Source organism: Neoarius graeffei, chromosome 3 (genome assembly GCF_027579695.1).
Source record: "Neoarius graeffei isolate fNeoGra1 chromosome 3, fNeoGra1.pri, whole genome shotgun sequence".
NCBI lineage: Eukaryota > Metazoa > Chordata > Actinopteri > Siluriformes > Ariidae > Neoarius > Neoarius graeffei.
In genome coordinates, this window is record NC_083571.1 from 97492790 (window position 1) to 97510680 (window position 17891).

At 40.2% G+C, this 17891-nt stretch overlaps 1 protein-coding gene across 4 annotated transcripts in view; it reads right to left on the reverse strand.

Moving 5' to 3' along the window:
- mark3b (MAP/microtubule affinity-regulating kinase 3b) overlaps nucleotides 1-17891 on the reverse strand; it is a 195627-nt gene that overhangs the window by 50232 nt on the left and 127504 nt on the right. For all 4 annotated transcript variants that reach the window (XM_060917734.1, XM_060917733.1, XM_060917737.1 and 1 more), the window contains exon 4: nucleotides 17490-17538. In XM_060917734.1, the coding sequence (XP_060773717.1) occupies nucleotides 17490-17538 (49 nt within the window). The remainder of the gene's footprint in view (nucleotides 1-17489; nucleotides 17539-17891) is intronic.

A 17891-nucleotide genomic window follows, 5' to 3' on the forward strand; every position in this document is an offset into this window, starting at 1 on the left:
GGAATGTATCAAGCACAAAAACTTAAATCTGCGACATTGATTTGGACAATTAACCGGCCATCAAAAAAATTCCCATACTGTTTTGGGATAAAGGGTTGGCAGTGGGAGGGGTATTCAATGAGAAGGGTAAAAAAATTCCATTCCATTCAATGAGAAGAGTGAAATCCCCTCCCACTGCCAACTCTTAAACCCATCAGGCCAAGTGATCAAAACAGTTCGTCACAATGGGTAAGGTCAGGTTTTACAACATAAATGTCAGTTGAACGACAGTCAAAGTTTTACTTACTAACTTTAACGTGTGACAATCTTCCAACAACTTTACACTTTTTCATTCCACTAGGAAACACGGTCCATAACTGGCCATACAGATAAGCATTCATTTATTCATCAATATTTGTAGTATAAACTTTAAGACCATGTATCAAAGGTGGACAAAGTACATTTACTTGAGTACTGTACTTAAGTACACCAAGTATGTGTACTTTATTTTTTTGGGGGGAAACGTATGACTAACTTCACTACATTTGAAAGATAAACATCATACTTTTCACTCCACTACATTTCTATCAAGGTCCTCGTTACTCGTTACTATGAAGCAGCTTTAAAAGTGGATGTTTTTTCTTTTCTTTTCTAAAACGTGATTGGTTTTTTCGCAGGCGACACTGAGACAGCTGATCAGTAATCACTAGGGTCATGTCACGTCCATAGACTGTATAAAATCAAGTTCAATCATTTCTCAGCAGCGTTATTTAAACACGATCAGTTGATGGCAGAATGGAAGGAGGCGGTTCTTCTGCAGAATAATGCATGCACCCATGGCCATACCTAGAACCCATGTTTCAGTTTTCTCAAAGGATTAAAGATGTGTTTTGTTTCAAATGTTTGCTTTGTTTACCTAAAACAAACCACATCATGGCCTACAAAAACTCGCCGTCCAACCTGCAGAAGCGTATTGAGGTATATAAACGTTTTATTCCAAGAGAAAGCTTGCAATGAAGTTGTCTGTGCTTTAAGAGCTAGCGATAACATTGTAACAGCTACGCAGCCTGGTTAGTCAAATGACTTTCTATGGATTTGCCCGCCAAGTTGCCGTAGCCTTGTCCACGGCTAACATTAACACATAGCTAGTTAACTTGGACACTTAGCATGTTAAAAACGGAGTTACGCTAACATGAATAACGTTAACTTATCTGAAGTCCTTTCAGAAATGTGTTTGAGCATAATCTTCCCAAATAAACAACGTAGAAATATTTCTTTTTGAGTAATGTTAGCTACCCAATATGATTTCGAGTTTGAAAAGAGTTTGCTAGCATGTCAGGTGGCACTTCACTGACTAGCTAGCTTAATGTTAAACCACCATGATGCACAGCATGCGTTCATTTTGTAAATCCAGTTGGTTGCTTCAGAGGCATTAAACGTTGTGGTAATAATGCGTTAACAGAAAACGTACTTTTAATACTCAAGTACTTTAACTTAAGTAAAAATTTGACTGGTCAACTTTCACTTGTATCGGAGTAACATTTGACCAGTGGGATCTGTACTTTGACTTAAGCAATGAAGTTGGGTACTGGGTTGTTTTACAATCAGGGTACAAAGTTTGTGTCACGGGTCCAAAATTCAAATTGATTCAAACTGGTTCTTGTACTAGTTTTTAAGTTTAGGACAAGTTAAAAAACAGATTTCAGGTAATTTTTTGACATGTGTATGGTAGTTTTGTATAATCTGCTATAATATGGGAGAAACAAATGAAGTGATTCTCGGAGAGGACTTTTTTTTTTTTGACAATTCAGAATCCACTACTTCCATAGTGCTTTTAAATATAAGGCTGTAAGCTTTGTGTTAGTTGTCTCTAATATTTATGTCCCAATATCTTGACCACATTTTAGGATGAAAATAATCATTTTAGATATGTTATTTTTAGTGCTGTCAAAAATGTCGCGTTATTAACGCGTTAACTTGACTCAATTTTAACGGCGATAATTTTTTTATCGCGAGATTAACGCTCTGTGACATGATGCCACCCCCCGCACAGCCAGAGTCCTCTGCCCTCCCCCGAAGAGCCACGGTGCTCCGATCGTTTTCCCATCGGCGGCTCCAGCCCCACTTTGCAGTGGCTGTGACAAGACGTGTTATGCTCTGCAATAATAAAAAAAAAAAAAAAAAAAACATTGGTACAACCAGTGTTCGAACTATGCCGATATTTTTGGGGGGGTCCCTTTTTTTTTCCCTTGGGGGGGTGCTTGTGCTTGTCTCAGAGCGCGGATCTCCGATCGCGCGCTCACTTCGGATATGCAAATGCTTCCCGTTACACACGATTGCTGTGTCAATAAACATCATTTTGCCAATATTTTAGAGACCCCCCAACGTTTCCCAAATCATGTTTTCAAGGGATCTCATGTCTATTTCAGGGGATCTCGGATCCCCCGAGTACCCCCGTAGTTCGAACGGCGAGCAAGCCCATTCACTTTTTTATGCTGATAAGAGAATTACAATGGTTTTTCATGTGACAAAAATGTGCGATTAATCGCGAGTTAACTATGACAGTCGCGACATTAATTGCGATTAAATATTTTAATTGCTTGACAGCACTAGTTATTTTATATTGAAAAATTAGCCGTCTCGGAGAGGACATTTTTTGGACACAATTACATACTAATTTGATCAAAATAGTCTGAAAACTTACTGGCATTCAACATTAAAACTTAACTATGTTTCCAATGATATGGAACCAAGTATTTGTTTTACGGTATAAAGAATGATTTAAGTGCATCCCTTTTGGAGCTACCTGTGGTCAAAAAAGCACTTTTTCTAAATGACACGAGTAATTTTGCTTAATATGACATATATTGCCATACATTCACCAAAAATAACGTTATCACCAAATTTTTTTTTGCATGGTAAATAGAGCTATCACAGGGCTACAATAAACAACCAAGTTTATTTAGTCAAGCCTTTTGATATTGAAGATAAATGTTAAATGTGATTTTTAGCTTGCGTACCCTGATTGTAAAACAACCCTACGTTGTCCACCTCTGCTTCATGGACATTCTCTAAATTTACACATGAATTACAAATGAATGCAAGTATAACGCGTTTGTCAAGTTACAGAAAGTTGCAGCTTGACAAATTGCTGTGGTAGAAGAGGAGGAGAACACTGGGACGTGCGGTTACAGGAAAATAATCAACAATGGAGTTGGAACACCACCTTGTCACATATTGTAACCTACTGACTGAAACAGAGAAAGGAAAGTAGCTGACTGGGGTGCCAAGAAACTCTGTTCTACCATAACACCTAAAACCAGAACTTCTACAAAATCACATCATGACTGTGCAGCTACAGTGCCACCTACATTAGACATTTCCTGCACCCTGAACCACTTCCTGTTCAATGTTAATGCAATGCCGTTCATTATTTTTGCCAGTACAGTTTGTTTTTCTTTCTACAAAACAAGTGGGTTATTGCTACAGAAGAGATAGCATGTGACCCAACACAACCTTACTGATGCCAAAAAAGGGACGTCCCCAGGCCAAACTGTCTGATACTCAAGTGCGTGCTCAGCCAACAGCAGGTGATGGTGTGTGTAATCAGAGCAATGCCATGATGATATCTGCACTTTTCATCCAGCCAGATTCCTTGAGCGTGGCTCAGTCGACTAAGGCGCCATACCATAAATCCGGGGACCTGGGTTCGATTCCGACCCGAGGCCATTTCCCGATCCCTCCCTGTCTCTCTCCAGCTCATTTCCTGTCTCTACACTGTCCTATCCAATAAAGGTGAAAAAAGCCCCCAAAAAATCTTTAAAAAAAAAAAACGGTACAGGACAGTATAGAACCCCAAGCTGAAGCTCGGTACCAAATATCAAGCAGTTGTGATTTGTAGGTGCTGGGAAAAGTGTTACGAAAATTTTGTAAATCCACACTATACATTTCATAAATACATTCAGTCGGTAAACAGGAAGTCGATGTGCGACAGACCTGAAAACTGTATACACAGTATAGAACCCCAAGCTGAAGCTCGGTACCAAATATCAAGTAGTTGTGATTTGTAGATGCTGGGAAAAGTGTTACGAAAATTTTGTAAATCCACACTATACATTTCATAAATACATTCAGGCTACGTTCACACTGCAGGCTGAAGTGACTCAAATCCGATCTTTTCGCCCATATGTGACCTGTATCCGATCTTTTATTGACAATATGAACGACACAGATCCGATTTTTTCAAATCCGACCCAGGCCGTTTGGATATGTGGTCCTAATTCCGATTCCTATCCGCTATCTTTTCATATGCGACTTCAGTCTGAACCGCCAGGTCACATTCATCCGACTTACACGTCATCAACAAGCCACAAACGTCACTATTCTGCACTGAAGTAGGCGGCAGGTCTCTCAAAAAAAGTTACAACAACATGGCGCATAATCACGGGCGCAGATAGAGGGGGGGGACGGGTGGGATTCGTCCCACCCAGATTTAAATTCACCTCATTCGGTCCCCCCCACTTATAGGGAGGAAAAAACGTCTATGCTGTCTTTCTTTGCATAAGGCAAACCTCACGGAAAAATCAAAAGACTAATTACCATTTGGTTTATTGAGGTGCACAGCAGTACATACATAGTTGCAACAATTCACATAAAACAAAACAAAGACTGATATTCGGTTGGTTCAGCTGCGCAGACTGCACAGGTTGCGAGCTCGAGCTTGGTTGCTATGGTAACCCACAAGTTGTTTGACAGGCATATTGGGGTTGGTTTGCTGGCAGCTTTGTCCCCCCCCAGTTCAAAAAATGTATCTGTGCCCCTGCGCATGACATCAATGCGAGGGACGCTTCGGGCTGTGAAGGTTCTGAATCTTCTCAATGGAAGGACGCAGAGGTTAGGGAGCTGATTTCCATTTGGGGGGATGCAGCTATTCAAGCTAGATTGGATGGGTCATACCGCAACCGGGCGGTTTTACTTCCGTAAACACTGGCCATGCTCACTGCGTGTGATGTCGTCGTATCCTGCAATGCGCATGCGGAACACTTAGGTCGCTTTTCGTTCATACTGAGGATCACATACAAGTCGCATATATTTGTTAATGTGAACGACCTCACAAAAAAATTGGATTTCACAAAAAAGTCGGAATTGAGCATTAAGCCTTGCAGTGTGAACGTAGCGTCAGTCGGTAAACAGGAAGTCGATGTGCGACAGACCTGAAAACGGTATACACAGTATAGAACCCCAAGCTGAAGCTCGGTACCAAATATCAAGTAGTTGTGATTTGTAGGTGCTGGGAAAAGTGACACACACCAAAAAAAAAAAAAATTTGTAAATCCACACTATACATTTCATAAATACATTCAGGCTACGTTCACACTGCAGGCTGAAGTGACTCAAATCCGATCTTTTCGCCCATATGTGACCTGTATCCGATCTTTTATTGACAATATGAACGACACAGATCCGATTTTTTCAAATCCGACCCAGGCCGTTTGGATATGTGGTCCTAATTCCGATTCCTATCCGCTATCTTTTCATATGCGACTTCAGTCTGAACCGCCAGGTCACATTCATCCGACTTACACGTCATCAACAAGCCACAAACGTCACTATTCTGCACTGAAGTAGGCGGCAGGTCTCTCAAAAAAAGTTACAACAACATGGCGCATAATCACGGGCGCAGAGAGAGGGGGGGGACGGGTGGGATTCGTCCCACCCAGATTTAAATTCACCTCATTCGGTCCCCCCCACTTATAGGGAGGAAAAAACGTCTATGCTGTCTTTCTTTGCATAAGGCAAACCTCACGGAAAAATCAAAAGACTAATTACCATTTGGTTTATTGAGGTGCACAGCAGTACATACATAGTTGCAACAATTCACATAAAACAAAACAAAGACTGATATTCGGTTGGTTCAGCTGCGCAGACTGCACAGGTTGCGAGCTCGAGCTTGGTTGCTATGGTAACCCACAAGAAGTTTGACAGGCATATTGGGGTTGGTTTGCTGGCAGCTTTGTCCCCCCCCAGTTCAAAAAATGTATCTGTGCCCCTGCGCATGACATCAATGCGAGGGACGCTTCGGGCTGTGAAGGTTCTGAATCTTCTCAATGGAAGGACGCAGAGGTTAGGGAGCCGATTTCCATTAGGGGGGATGCAGCTATTCAAGCTAGATTGGATGGGTCATACCGCAACCGGGCGGTTTTACTTCCGTAAACACTGGCCATGCTCACTGCGTGTGATGTCGTCGTATCCTGCAATGCGCATGCGGAACACTTAGGTCGCTTTTCGTTCATACTGAGGATCACATACAAGTCGCATATATTTGTTAATGTGAACGACCTCACAAAAAAATCGGATTTCACAAAAAAGTCGGAATTGAGCATTAAGCCTTGCAGTGTGAACGTAGCGTCAGTCGGTAAACAGGAAGTCGATGTGCGACAGACCTGAAAACGGTATACACAGTATAGAACCCCAAGCTGAAGCTCGGTACCAAATATCAAGTAGTTGTGATTTGTAGGTGCTGGGAAAAGTGACACACAAACACAAAAAAAAAAATTTGTAAATCCACACTATACATTTCGTAAATCTATAGCGTGGATATCATCGACCAGATGGTAAACAGGAAGTCGATGTGCAACAGACCTGAAAACGGTACACACGGTATAGAACCCATAGCTGAAGTTTGGTACCAAGTGGCTATGATTTGGGGTTGCTGAGAAAAAGGGCGTTTTGAACAGAGGTAAACCAGTATATCCCCCCTCCTTTGGAGCGGGGGTATAATAATTAAACAAACAAATTAATTAATAGTTCTAACCAGTGGCGTGCAGAGACATTTTGGGGGGCAAGTGCTCTGGGGGGAAAAAAAGGGCACTTTTTTGCGCATGTGGAACACCTTATTATAAAAGTCTGAGATTTAACCCTCCTCTTGTGTTCAGGTCGCCACTGACCCGTTTTAGTTTTTAAAGGTGTAAAACAACCGCTTAATGTTAATTTATTACATCAAGGCTTTTTGACTTTGCCAGGAATCTCTAGTTGAACAAAATAGAAAAAGAAATTTTTGTTTTCCTAAATCTGAAAATGGTCTAGCAAAAAATATAATACTTATGTGCAGTTGTTTCTGTATGCGACGGGCTACTTCACGACAAAATAATTACAGCTTGGGCTTAGAGGGCAAACAATACATTTTCACTCGATTCATGTGTTACCTGGCTGGTGGAGCAGGGGAAGAGCTGACTGACTGCCCGATGTGTTGTCTGCGCTACGACAAGGCCGTGGCTTCCAGGACGCTATGCTGCTGCAACCTCACATTGAATGCACTGCATGCTTGCTCACGTGACAGAGCAAGAGAGACAGAGGTCCGGTGCGTGTGCGGAGGGGGCATACATCGGGACATTATTTTCACACACGCTTTTAATGCCGCGGCTTTTCTAAAAGATCATGTCGACATTGGCCTCAGTAAACTGTAAAAAAAAAAATTTCAAAAGGGCACTTTTTTGGACAGAGGGGCAGGTGCTTGAGCACCACCTCGTGTCTATCTGTGCACGCCACTGGTTCTAACAAGCCTCAATAAAGTCATAGCTTTCACCTATGTTTTTCAAAAAAAAAAAAAAATCACTTATTTAAAATAAATTAAAAGTTTTTAAAAGGACTTGTGCAACAGTTTGTGTGCGTTTTCTGAAACACTTTCAGCCAATTCTGCAATTCCTGACCTAATCGCATACAAAATAATTTGTGAAAAATGCACTGAGCACATCCTTTAATCCTTCTGCTCTCCAAAAGTATTAATCTGGCTCTGTGTTTGTAATGAAAGCATCAGTCTGATCAACTGTGGTGTTATTTTCCTGCCAAAAAGTCAAGCACTCCGTAGTCTAATCTGTGTGCAGGATTTGTTCTCTCACTGACCAGCACGGATGCACACTCCAATTTATTCTTTTCACACATGGATTTCTTTTGCTTATTCATAAAATTGCATGTGCACTTAAAAATAATGCTGCACGAGTGAAGAAAGTGCATTTATAGAACAAATGAGGGAAAAAAAAAAAAAAGACTAGACTTTTTACATAACATCTGTCAGAGCAAAACGTGTGAAAAAAAAGACAGACTTCAAGCGAGATGACCTTTTGATTCCTTAAAATCGGCTAAATTTAGTTCCCTTTGAAATTTGGTCATTGTGATGCATGTTTATTTCTGTAATCTCAAAAAAAAAAAACCCAAACCATTCTGTGGTTGGGAAGTTATTTAATTTGAGGGGATTCCTGAGCAAACAATGTGCATGAAATCACTCGCTTTGTGCAGTCAAGCAGACAGAGGAAGTCCGTGTGCACATGCGCAGGTTTACCTTCTTCTTTTGGGTTTTACGGCAGCCGGCATCCACAGTGTTGCATTACTGCCATCTACAGGTTTACCTTGACCGTGCACTGACAGTTCCATCATTCTGTCGCTAAACGAACAGCTGATCACACCGAGGTGCTCGCTGACCGCCGAGATTTATTAGTTGGTTCTGCGTTTCCTTTCCTTCGCAACATAACGTCTTTTCTTCTCACTTTCCTTTACTGTAGTCAGTCTTTCACGTTTCATTCGCACACTCACGTCCTCGATTTTTCTCTCCTGTTTCAAATTTGGATCCCACAATGCCTTGCGCGAACAGGAAAAGCCCACCACGTGATGCATGTAGTAGTATCTTGTATTGGGTCATGGTGAAGCAGGAAAAAAAATAGCAGGGAATTTCGGGCCACGTGGCCCTAAATTCATTAATTGTTCTATTAAAAAAAAACTAATAAATTTGGAAGTCTGATTCGAATTCAGTAGCTTTCGGTCTACTAAACAAAAATAACTGGGTGTTGGGAAAATTCTTTTTATGACCTACACTTGAAAAATTTGAAAGGCAGTCTACCTTTAAGTGTGTTTCTCTTGTATGTGAGCAAAAATGGATAGAATCTTGCTCACCAATTCAATTCCAGCTCTTACCTTTAGTCTGTTCGACAAACCACCAAACCAATGGTAGCTATTTAGTCAGTAATTTAGTTAATTTACTTAACACGAAAACTAGGACTAAGCATTTCTACAGACATCACACACACACACACACACACACACACACACACACACACACGTCACACATACGACTGAGAAAACATAAATGTAGTTTCTTACAACCAGTTATACATCACCTGAAACAATTCTCTCTCTTCAAAAATGGAGATATTTATTTCCCATTGCAACATTTCCTCATGGCTGCCAGATGCATGAACTCGGAGCTTTTGCTTTGAATCAGTGTGGAAAATGCTCTTCATAAGGCTAGCCTTGTACGATAGAGGTGCTCGATTGTGGAGGGAAGAACAGTTAGGACGTGTGTGGGTTGAGGTAATTAATTAGCTTCCTCCTCCTCCTCAATCTAAACACCATCTATAATCAGTGTCAGCTAAACGGTCACATACACGCTCACACACACTTACTCATTCGCAATGTTCCGAGATGTACGCTACCGTTCAAAAGTTTGGGGTCACCCAGACAATTTTGTGTTTTCCATGAAAAGTCACACTTTTATTTACCACCATAAGTTGTAAAATGAATAAAAAAATATAGTCAAGACATTTTTCTGGCCATTTTGAGCATTTAATCGACCCCACAAATGTGATGCTCCAGAAACTCAATCTGCTCAAAGGAAGGTCAGTTTTATAGCTTCTCTAAAGAGCTAAACTGTTTTCAGCTGTGCTAACATGATTGTACAAGGGTTTTCTAATCATCCATTAGCCTTCTGAGGCAATGAGCAAACACATTGTACCATTAGAACACTGGAGTGAGAGTTGCTGGAAATGGGCCTCTATACACCTATGGAGATATTGCACCAAAAACCAGACATTTGCAGCTAGAATAGTCATTTACCACATTAGCAATGTATAGACTGTATTTCTGATTAGTTTAAAGGAACAGTCCACCGTACTTCCATAATGAAATATGCTCTTATCTGAATTGAGACGAGCTGCTCCGTACCTCTCCGAGCTTTGCGCGACCTCCCAGTCAGTCAGACGCAGTCAAACGCGCTGTCACTCCTGTTAGCAATGTAGCTAGGCTCAGCATGGCCAATGGTATTTTTTGGGGCTGTAGTTAGATGCGACCAAACTCTTCCGCGTTTTTCCTGTTTACATAGGTTTATATGGACCAGTGATATGAAACAAGTTCAGTTACACAAATTGAAACGTAGCGATTTTCTATGCTATGGAAAGTCCGCACTATAATGACAGGCGTACTAACACCTTCTGCGCGCTTCGGCAGCGCATTGATATCTGAGCTCCGTATCAATGCGCTGCCGAAGCGCGCAGAAGGTGTTAGTACGCCTGTCATTATAGTGCGGACTTTCCATTGCATAGAAAATCGCTACGTTTCAATTTGTGTAACTGAACCTGTTTCATGTCACTGGTCATATAAACCTATGTAAACAGGAAAAACGCGGAAGAGTTTGGTCGCATCTAACTACAGCCCCAAAAAATACCATTGGCCATACTGAGCCTAGCTACATTGCTAACAGGAGTGACAGCGCGTCTGACTGACTGGGAGGTCGCGCAAAGCTTGGAGAGGTACGGAGCAGCTCGTCTCAATTCAGATAAGAGCATTTTTCATTATGGAAGTACGGTGGACTGTTCCTTTAAAGTGATCATCATTGAAAACAACAGTGCTTTTCTTTCAAAAATAAGGACATTTCAAAGTGATCCCAAACTTTTGAACGGTAGTGTACACACACTCATGGACGGAACATACCGAGTGTACAAACAGGTTAAAAACACAGTAGATCCACTGAAAGTCCTCAAGTGCGGTCGTGGAAATGACAGCCTGCTGTTGTCAATGTTATCATGCTTATCAATAATACCAAATGGAATCTAAAGAAAGTTTTCATAGAAATTGGTTCTGCTGGCAATTATATCATAACTTTGGTAAAATGCGACTGAATTGAAGGAAACTGCAATATGCGCATTATCGACATATAACAAAGAATCCTGCCAAGTTTTGTGAAATTTCTCCAAAAATTGTGAGAGGAGTTGATTTCAGAAGGTGAGCACCCTTCCTGGGATGGACATTACCACGACATAATCCTCCCTCGGGCCTTTCGGCCAGCGGGGATAAAAGTTGAGGGAAGTTGAGTTCAGAAAGCAAGCACACCTTGATGAAATTGCCAAAAGTACACGTTTGTTAATAATCAACGGCATAACTCTGGGAAAATTTGCTCAAATTCAACAAAATTTCAATGTGTATCCGTCATATAACCGAGCCTTTTGCCAAGTTTGGCGAAATTCCTCCATGAATTGTGAGAGGAGTTGATCTCAGAAGAACGTACACCCTCATGAAATTGTCAAAGTACAAGTTATTTAAATCAAGGCTCAAAACTCTGGGAAAATTTTCACAAAGAAAATTAAATCGCAATACGCGCATTACCGTCATATAACAAGGCCTTTTGCCAAGCTTCGAGAAATTCGTCCAAAAATTACGAGAGGAGTTGATGTCAGAAGGCAAGCGCACCTTCATGCAATTGTGAAAGTACAAGTTTGTTAATCAACGGCCACAACTCTGGGGAAAATGCGACCGAATTGAAGGGTCATTCCGTGCCAACTCACCTAAATTTCAGGAACTCCCCCACATCACCGTCTCAGATTTTACTCAAAAAATTCTCTAATCAAGAATCATATGTTTGTACCACACATGCAAAATATTAGCCCCCAATTATGTTGTAGTTTTGGAACTACAGGCCTTTGAAATATTGATGTCAAAACACCACATGTCGAAATTGGCTCTTTCCCCAACTTCAGAGACCCATAACTTTTTATTGCAGCTATCTAGAAAGTTGTGTGTGCAGATTCTTACTGAATGATACCCACTCTTTTCAAATCTGTTGCCAGAAAGCCTCTGAAGGACATACTTTTTGCATAATAGGAAGCCAAAAATGGCATTTTGGCCAAAATCGCTTAAAATTCATTAAAACTCTAAGGGGCCTAGTAGAAATATGAAACTAGTTAGATTTTTTTCCTCATTACATAGTAATTGTAGGGTTGTTATCTGTTCACAGAAACATATTTTGCGATGAAAATTATATTCCTGAATTTTTAAAAAATTTAACATCTTACGTCCTTTCCGAGGGGGCTAAAATAGGGCATTTTTGCCATCTTATTTGGTAATGTGGCTAGGGGTTTAGGATCTTCTAATTTTTTGTGAAGATGCTCTCATATAAGATGTAACTACTCCCTGATTTTTTTTAACAAACGCCCCTTGCTTCATATTTTAATAATTTGTTTTGTACATGGACAGTTTCATAATTTTTCACTTTTTTCCACATTCAGAACTCTGTAACTCTACATTGGAAAATTCCTACTAGCAGCTATTTCAGATTTACATACACTGACATACAAATTTTCATATTTTAGTAGTAGTATGCCCAAGAAATTCATATTTTTCTTTCTATTGGGACCTAAAAACAGCTATTTGGCCAAAAATGACAAAAATGTTGACTTGATATTTTTCAAGTTCTGGAGGGAATGGGCTATTTTCCTCATAAATTAAAGATGTGGTGACTTTCTATCCATATATATATATATATATATATATATATATATATATATATATATATATATATATATATATAAGCAATGATACCCTTAGCCCAATTGCACCCACTCAGCTGGAGATGAGAAGGGTTTCTTCTGATGTGGTACCATCATCGGTAGTGGACATAGGACCTGAAACCACACCAGTTTTACAGTCCCAGTTACAGGCCCCAAGCCAAATGTCCCAATCTGCACCAAATATGTACCAGCCGGGCAAATATATTGCCTGTGTTTATGACAGAAAATGGTACATTGGAAATATTGTCACCAGAAATGAAGAAGAAAATGATGTGTATGTCAATTTCATGAGACAAGGACGAGGCAACACATTCTCATGGCCACCACAAAGCAGGAAAGATGAATGTTGGGTGCCTTTGCTTCATGTCCTTTGTGTGGTAGAGGCCCCAAACATAAAAAATGGGGGACGCCAATACCAACTAACAGAGGATGACTTCAAACTTGTGAAAGACTTAAGTTTTAACTTATGTACTACTAGATGACAGTTTATGAGTGTCTTAGCACATCACATGAAACTGTACTGCCTGTGAATGAATTACCCATTATCACGGATGCCCATATTTGACTTTAAATTATGTACAAATCTTGTGATGTTTTTCAACATCATGATCATGGATCATTGAATGTGTTAATATGTAAATAAAACCTCATTGCTAAATGTTTTGTGCTTACACAACCTTGAAGTATATTAAAAATACTACTCCAGAATTTTGTTGTTATTTTTCTATATTTTCCAAGGATATTCAACAAAAATTGCAATTATACCTAAAATTTTCTACAATTACTATGTAGTGAGGAAAAAAATCTAACTAGCTTCATATTTCTACTATGCCCCCTAGAGTTTTAATGAATTTTAAGTGATTTTGGCCAAAACGTCATTTTTGGCTTCCCATTATGCAAAACGTATGTCCTTCAGAGGCTTTGTGGCAACAGATTTGAAAAGAGTGGGTATCATTCAGTAAGAATCTGCAAACACAACTGTCTAGATAGCTGCAATAAAAAGTTATGGGTCTCTGAAGTTGGGGAAAGAGCCATTTCGTCATGTGGTATTTTGACATCAAAATTTCAAAGGCCTGTAGTTCCAAAACTACAATGAATTGGGAGCTAATATTTTGCATGTGTGGTACAAACATATGATTCTTGATTATAGAATTTTTTGAGCAAAATCTGAGACGGTGATGTGGGGACCCTTAGGTGAGTTGGCACGGAATGACCCTGAACAAAACAATATGCGTACTCATGACATATTTTACCTTTTACCAGGTTTGGTTAAATTCCTCCAAAAACTGAGAGAGGAGTTGATTTCAGAAGGAAAACACATTCAAATTGTCAAAGTATAATTTTGTGAATCAAGGGCTGTAACTCTGGTAAAATGTGACCAAGTTTAACAAAATTACAATACGCGTATTACCGACATGACAAAGAATCCTGCCAAGTTTCATGAAATTTCTCCAAAAACTGTGAGAGTAGTTGATGTCAGAAGGTGAGCACCCTTCCCGGGACGGATGGACAGACGAAAATCGCCACGACAATTCGTCTTCGGGCCTTTCGGCTAGCGTGGGATACAAATAACCACCCCAATTATAGCGATGTCGCTTCAGAGAAACCTTGGTTTGAATTAGGGCTGTGCGATATGGGAAAAAATGAACATCCCGATACATTTTCTCCGTTTCAAGATATACGATATACATCTCGATATATTGAAATCTCCTCTAAAGGACCCCATGAAATCTAACTTTTACTCTTTACTGTTTTCACTACAATCCCTGCAGATTAAATAACATTCTTGGTTAACTTTACAGGTGGTTTTCAACAACACATTTTAAATTTTCATGTTAGTGATTAATCACAATTGAATTGAAATAAGACTATTTTTATTCAACAAAGATGCGGCACAAACTGCAAAAACAATCTTGAAAATTGCAACAAAGGGGCAACACAATACAGAGCTGCTCAGAGCTCAAACCAATAAAGTGCAAGCTCAACACTGAGACACATTTAGCCTAAATAAGAAAAGTGCTCTTTCATTAAATTATTAAAAAAAAAAATAGATCTCCAAGCTATTAACCTGACTACTGAGAACCACTGGAACATTCACAATAGAGAGAGAGATTGAGAGAGAGAAGAGAGAGATCTGCAAAACATCATTTTTCTCTTTGCACACTTTTGAACTGAGTGTTTTCTGGCTCTGCCTCTCAGATGTGTATAATTCCGGTATTGCCTTCTCTGTAAAATGTCTGTGACCAGGCAACTCATATTTGGAATCGAATGCGTTTAGTAATTTTCGGAAGCCTGGTTTTTCAACCATACTAATTGGGATCATGTCTTCGGCAATGAAGTTAGTGCTTGCATCCGTTATAGATAGTTTTCACATGACGTCACAGAGTCGGGGATTCCCTAGTGGCGGCCATCTTGGGGGTCCAGCTTACCATACGGGTGACTGAGCACACATTGTAACGCGCGAGTACAAAGTCTTCAAAAGAACCCAAGCAGGCTATTTAAAGCTAGCAATGGTGCACACCTGTTGTATTCACGGCTGTCGTAATAGGTCAGATGACGTCAAGCGGAGCTTTTATGGAATTCCCACTGTACGGGAGCACAAAGGTGAGCAAACAAACTCAGCATACAAAGGAGAAATCTATGGCTTGCGAAAATCAACCGCAAGGATTATCAGCTTTCCAAACACAGCAAAGTCTGCTCCGATCATTTTATAAGTGGTAAGTTGTTTAAATAAACAATCAATTGTGTTCAAGTTTGTTTTTGGAAACCAAAACATCGTGTAAACAATCTCTGGAGAATGCCTAACTGGAACCGCTGTGTACAATTACATTGTAATGTACACTTAATATTGCTCGTTTGTCACGTTTCTATTTGAAACTTTTCACTTCACTCACGCAAGGGTCATTTTTGAAAAACATTTTAGGTCTATTCTGTATGATTTGATTTGTGTTTGGGGTGCAAACAGCGCGCCTTTTGGCGGATGCCGCCTGAATCGTGCAGATCCGATTTTTTTTTTTTTAGGGGGGGGCGTTGGAGTGTCTGATTATAACTTTAAAGTAAATTCTGTATTAAAATTATTAAATAAGCAAATCCGTTACAGTCCATGAAACAGGAAGTATAAGGATGAGAAAAAACAGTTTAAATCGGGAAGCTGCGTACATTTGTGCAGCCCGAGCGGTGTGCAGGACTGCGCAAATGTGCGCAGCTTTGTGATTTAAGCTGTTTTTTTTCTCATCCTTATACTTCCTGTTTCATGGACTAACGGATTTGCTTATTTAGTAATTTTAATACAGAATTTACTTTGAAATTACAAATCAGACACTCCAACGCCCCCCCCTAAAAAAAAAAATCAGATCTGCGCGATTCAGGCGGCATCCGCCAAAAGGCGCGCTGTGAATATATAAAGTTGTATATATCAGACAGCCTTTAAAGTTTGATGAAGTCAGTTTCAGGCTTTGGCAGCCCTGCATAGTCACTTGAAAATGCATCTTTGTCCACTTCGTAGGGGTCAATTCCCCCAATCAAGGCCAGTTTGGCTGCATACCGTTGTCGTGAGATGTCGTCTAATGTATCTATATACTTGTTTGCTTGATTTTGCCGACATTGATCTTTATTTTAGAAAACTGACTATATAACTTCATAAATTCGTCCGAGATAACGTAGCCGGTAGTGGCGATGGTCCGTTTTGTTTGCCCCCCAAGATGGCGGCTGGGGGGCGTTCCCCGGAATGCCGTGACGTCAGTGAAAACTATCTATAGCTCTCTATCTCTGACTTGTTTTCTCATATGGGGTGGCTTTGGAGAACGAGGCCGCTATGGTCATTTGTTTAGCTTGTGTGGGGGTTTTAGCTCGTGGATAAGTAGTTTGGAGTTTAAGAGACTCTTCATACTGTACCGGGTGAGTTTTCAGGTGATGGAATACATTTGTCGTGCTGCTGCCTTTCGTGATGACAGGTTTTTTTGCACACTTTACAAACTGGCATTTGCTGTTCCACGTCCTCCTCGCGATATCCAAAAAATGCCAGATGACTGACCCCTTACTAGTTCTTTTAGGAACCAATTCGTCCGCTTCCATTTTTAATTTGTCGCTGAAATTGACAGAGCTTACACGGTAGCCTATGCAGCACCAGCAATTGCACGAACTGAGTCAGCGCTGTAAATCGAAACTAGGAAATCTTCCCCCTGGCAGTGTTGCCAGATACTGCTGACGTTTTCCAGCCCAAAATATGTTCAAAACCCGCCAAAACGCACTTAAAACCGCCCAATCTGGCAACACAGCCGAAACTAGAAAATCTTCCCGGAAGTTCCTTTCAGCACCGAGATGTCGCCCGGGATTGGTTGGCGAGCGCGTGACATTGTTTTCTTTACCCTTAGGCAGCCTCTCACGTTACGGCCTGAGGGACAGGGAGAAAACCACCGGAAAAGGTTTTAAACAAACGCAACAAACACGAAACAAACGCAAGTCGGAAGATGACCATAAAATACTCGATAGTTATGATGTAATAATTTTATGTATCGCACACAATTTTCGGCGATATATCGAGTATATTCGATATATCGCACAGCCCTAGTTTGAATTTTAAGAAATGAAAGGTTTTTTTGTTTGTTTTTTTTTTCCCCTGACGCAATTCCGTTACTGACTTTTTTCTTTCTTTACAAAAGATTTTGCGTTCAGGGTTGAGTCTTGAGGACTGCAAATTAAAAAATAAAAATAAATAAAGCTACCACATTTTGCTGTCAGTGCCATTACCGAAGAACGACCTAAATAAAAATCTTAATATAAAGTTTTAATACAAATAATGATTTTTATTTTTTTTAAAAAGTTCATTATTTAGACCGTCTCAGGCGCATCACAGTCTCAACAATTCCCAAATAAATAAATAAAATGCCCACGACTCACCAATATTTGGATGATTCAGAATCTTCATTATTCTTACTTCTCGGAAGAGCTTTAAAAAGGGGGGGGGGGGGGGGGGGGAGGAGGAGGAGAGGAGAGAGAGAAGTCAATTAGAACAATATGTACATATATAACAGCTCGTTTACAGACATTATCTTTTACGGATAACTCCCAGCGATTACGTCTTTTAGTAATGGCTCATACATTGAGCATTAACCTCTCCATTAACCCCGTCTCGGCCTGCTCTTCAGCAAACACTATGTATTATTAAGTGACTGTTATAGCACTGATCAAAAATCCTATGCAATTGCAAGAATGAAGAATGTGTCTGGATCTTTTCCTGCTCCATTAGGTTAACTTAACAGTCAAAGCAGTCAGATCACTAAAGAAACTTTTCGGAATACA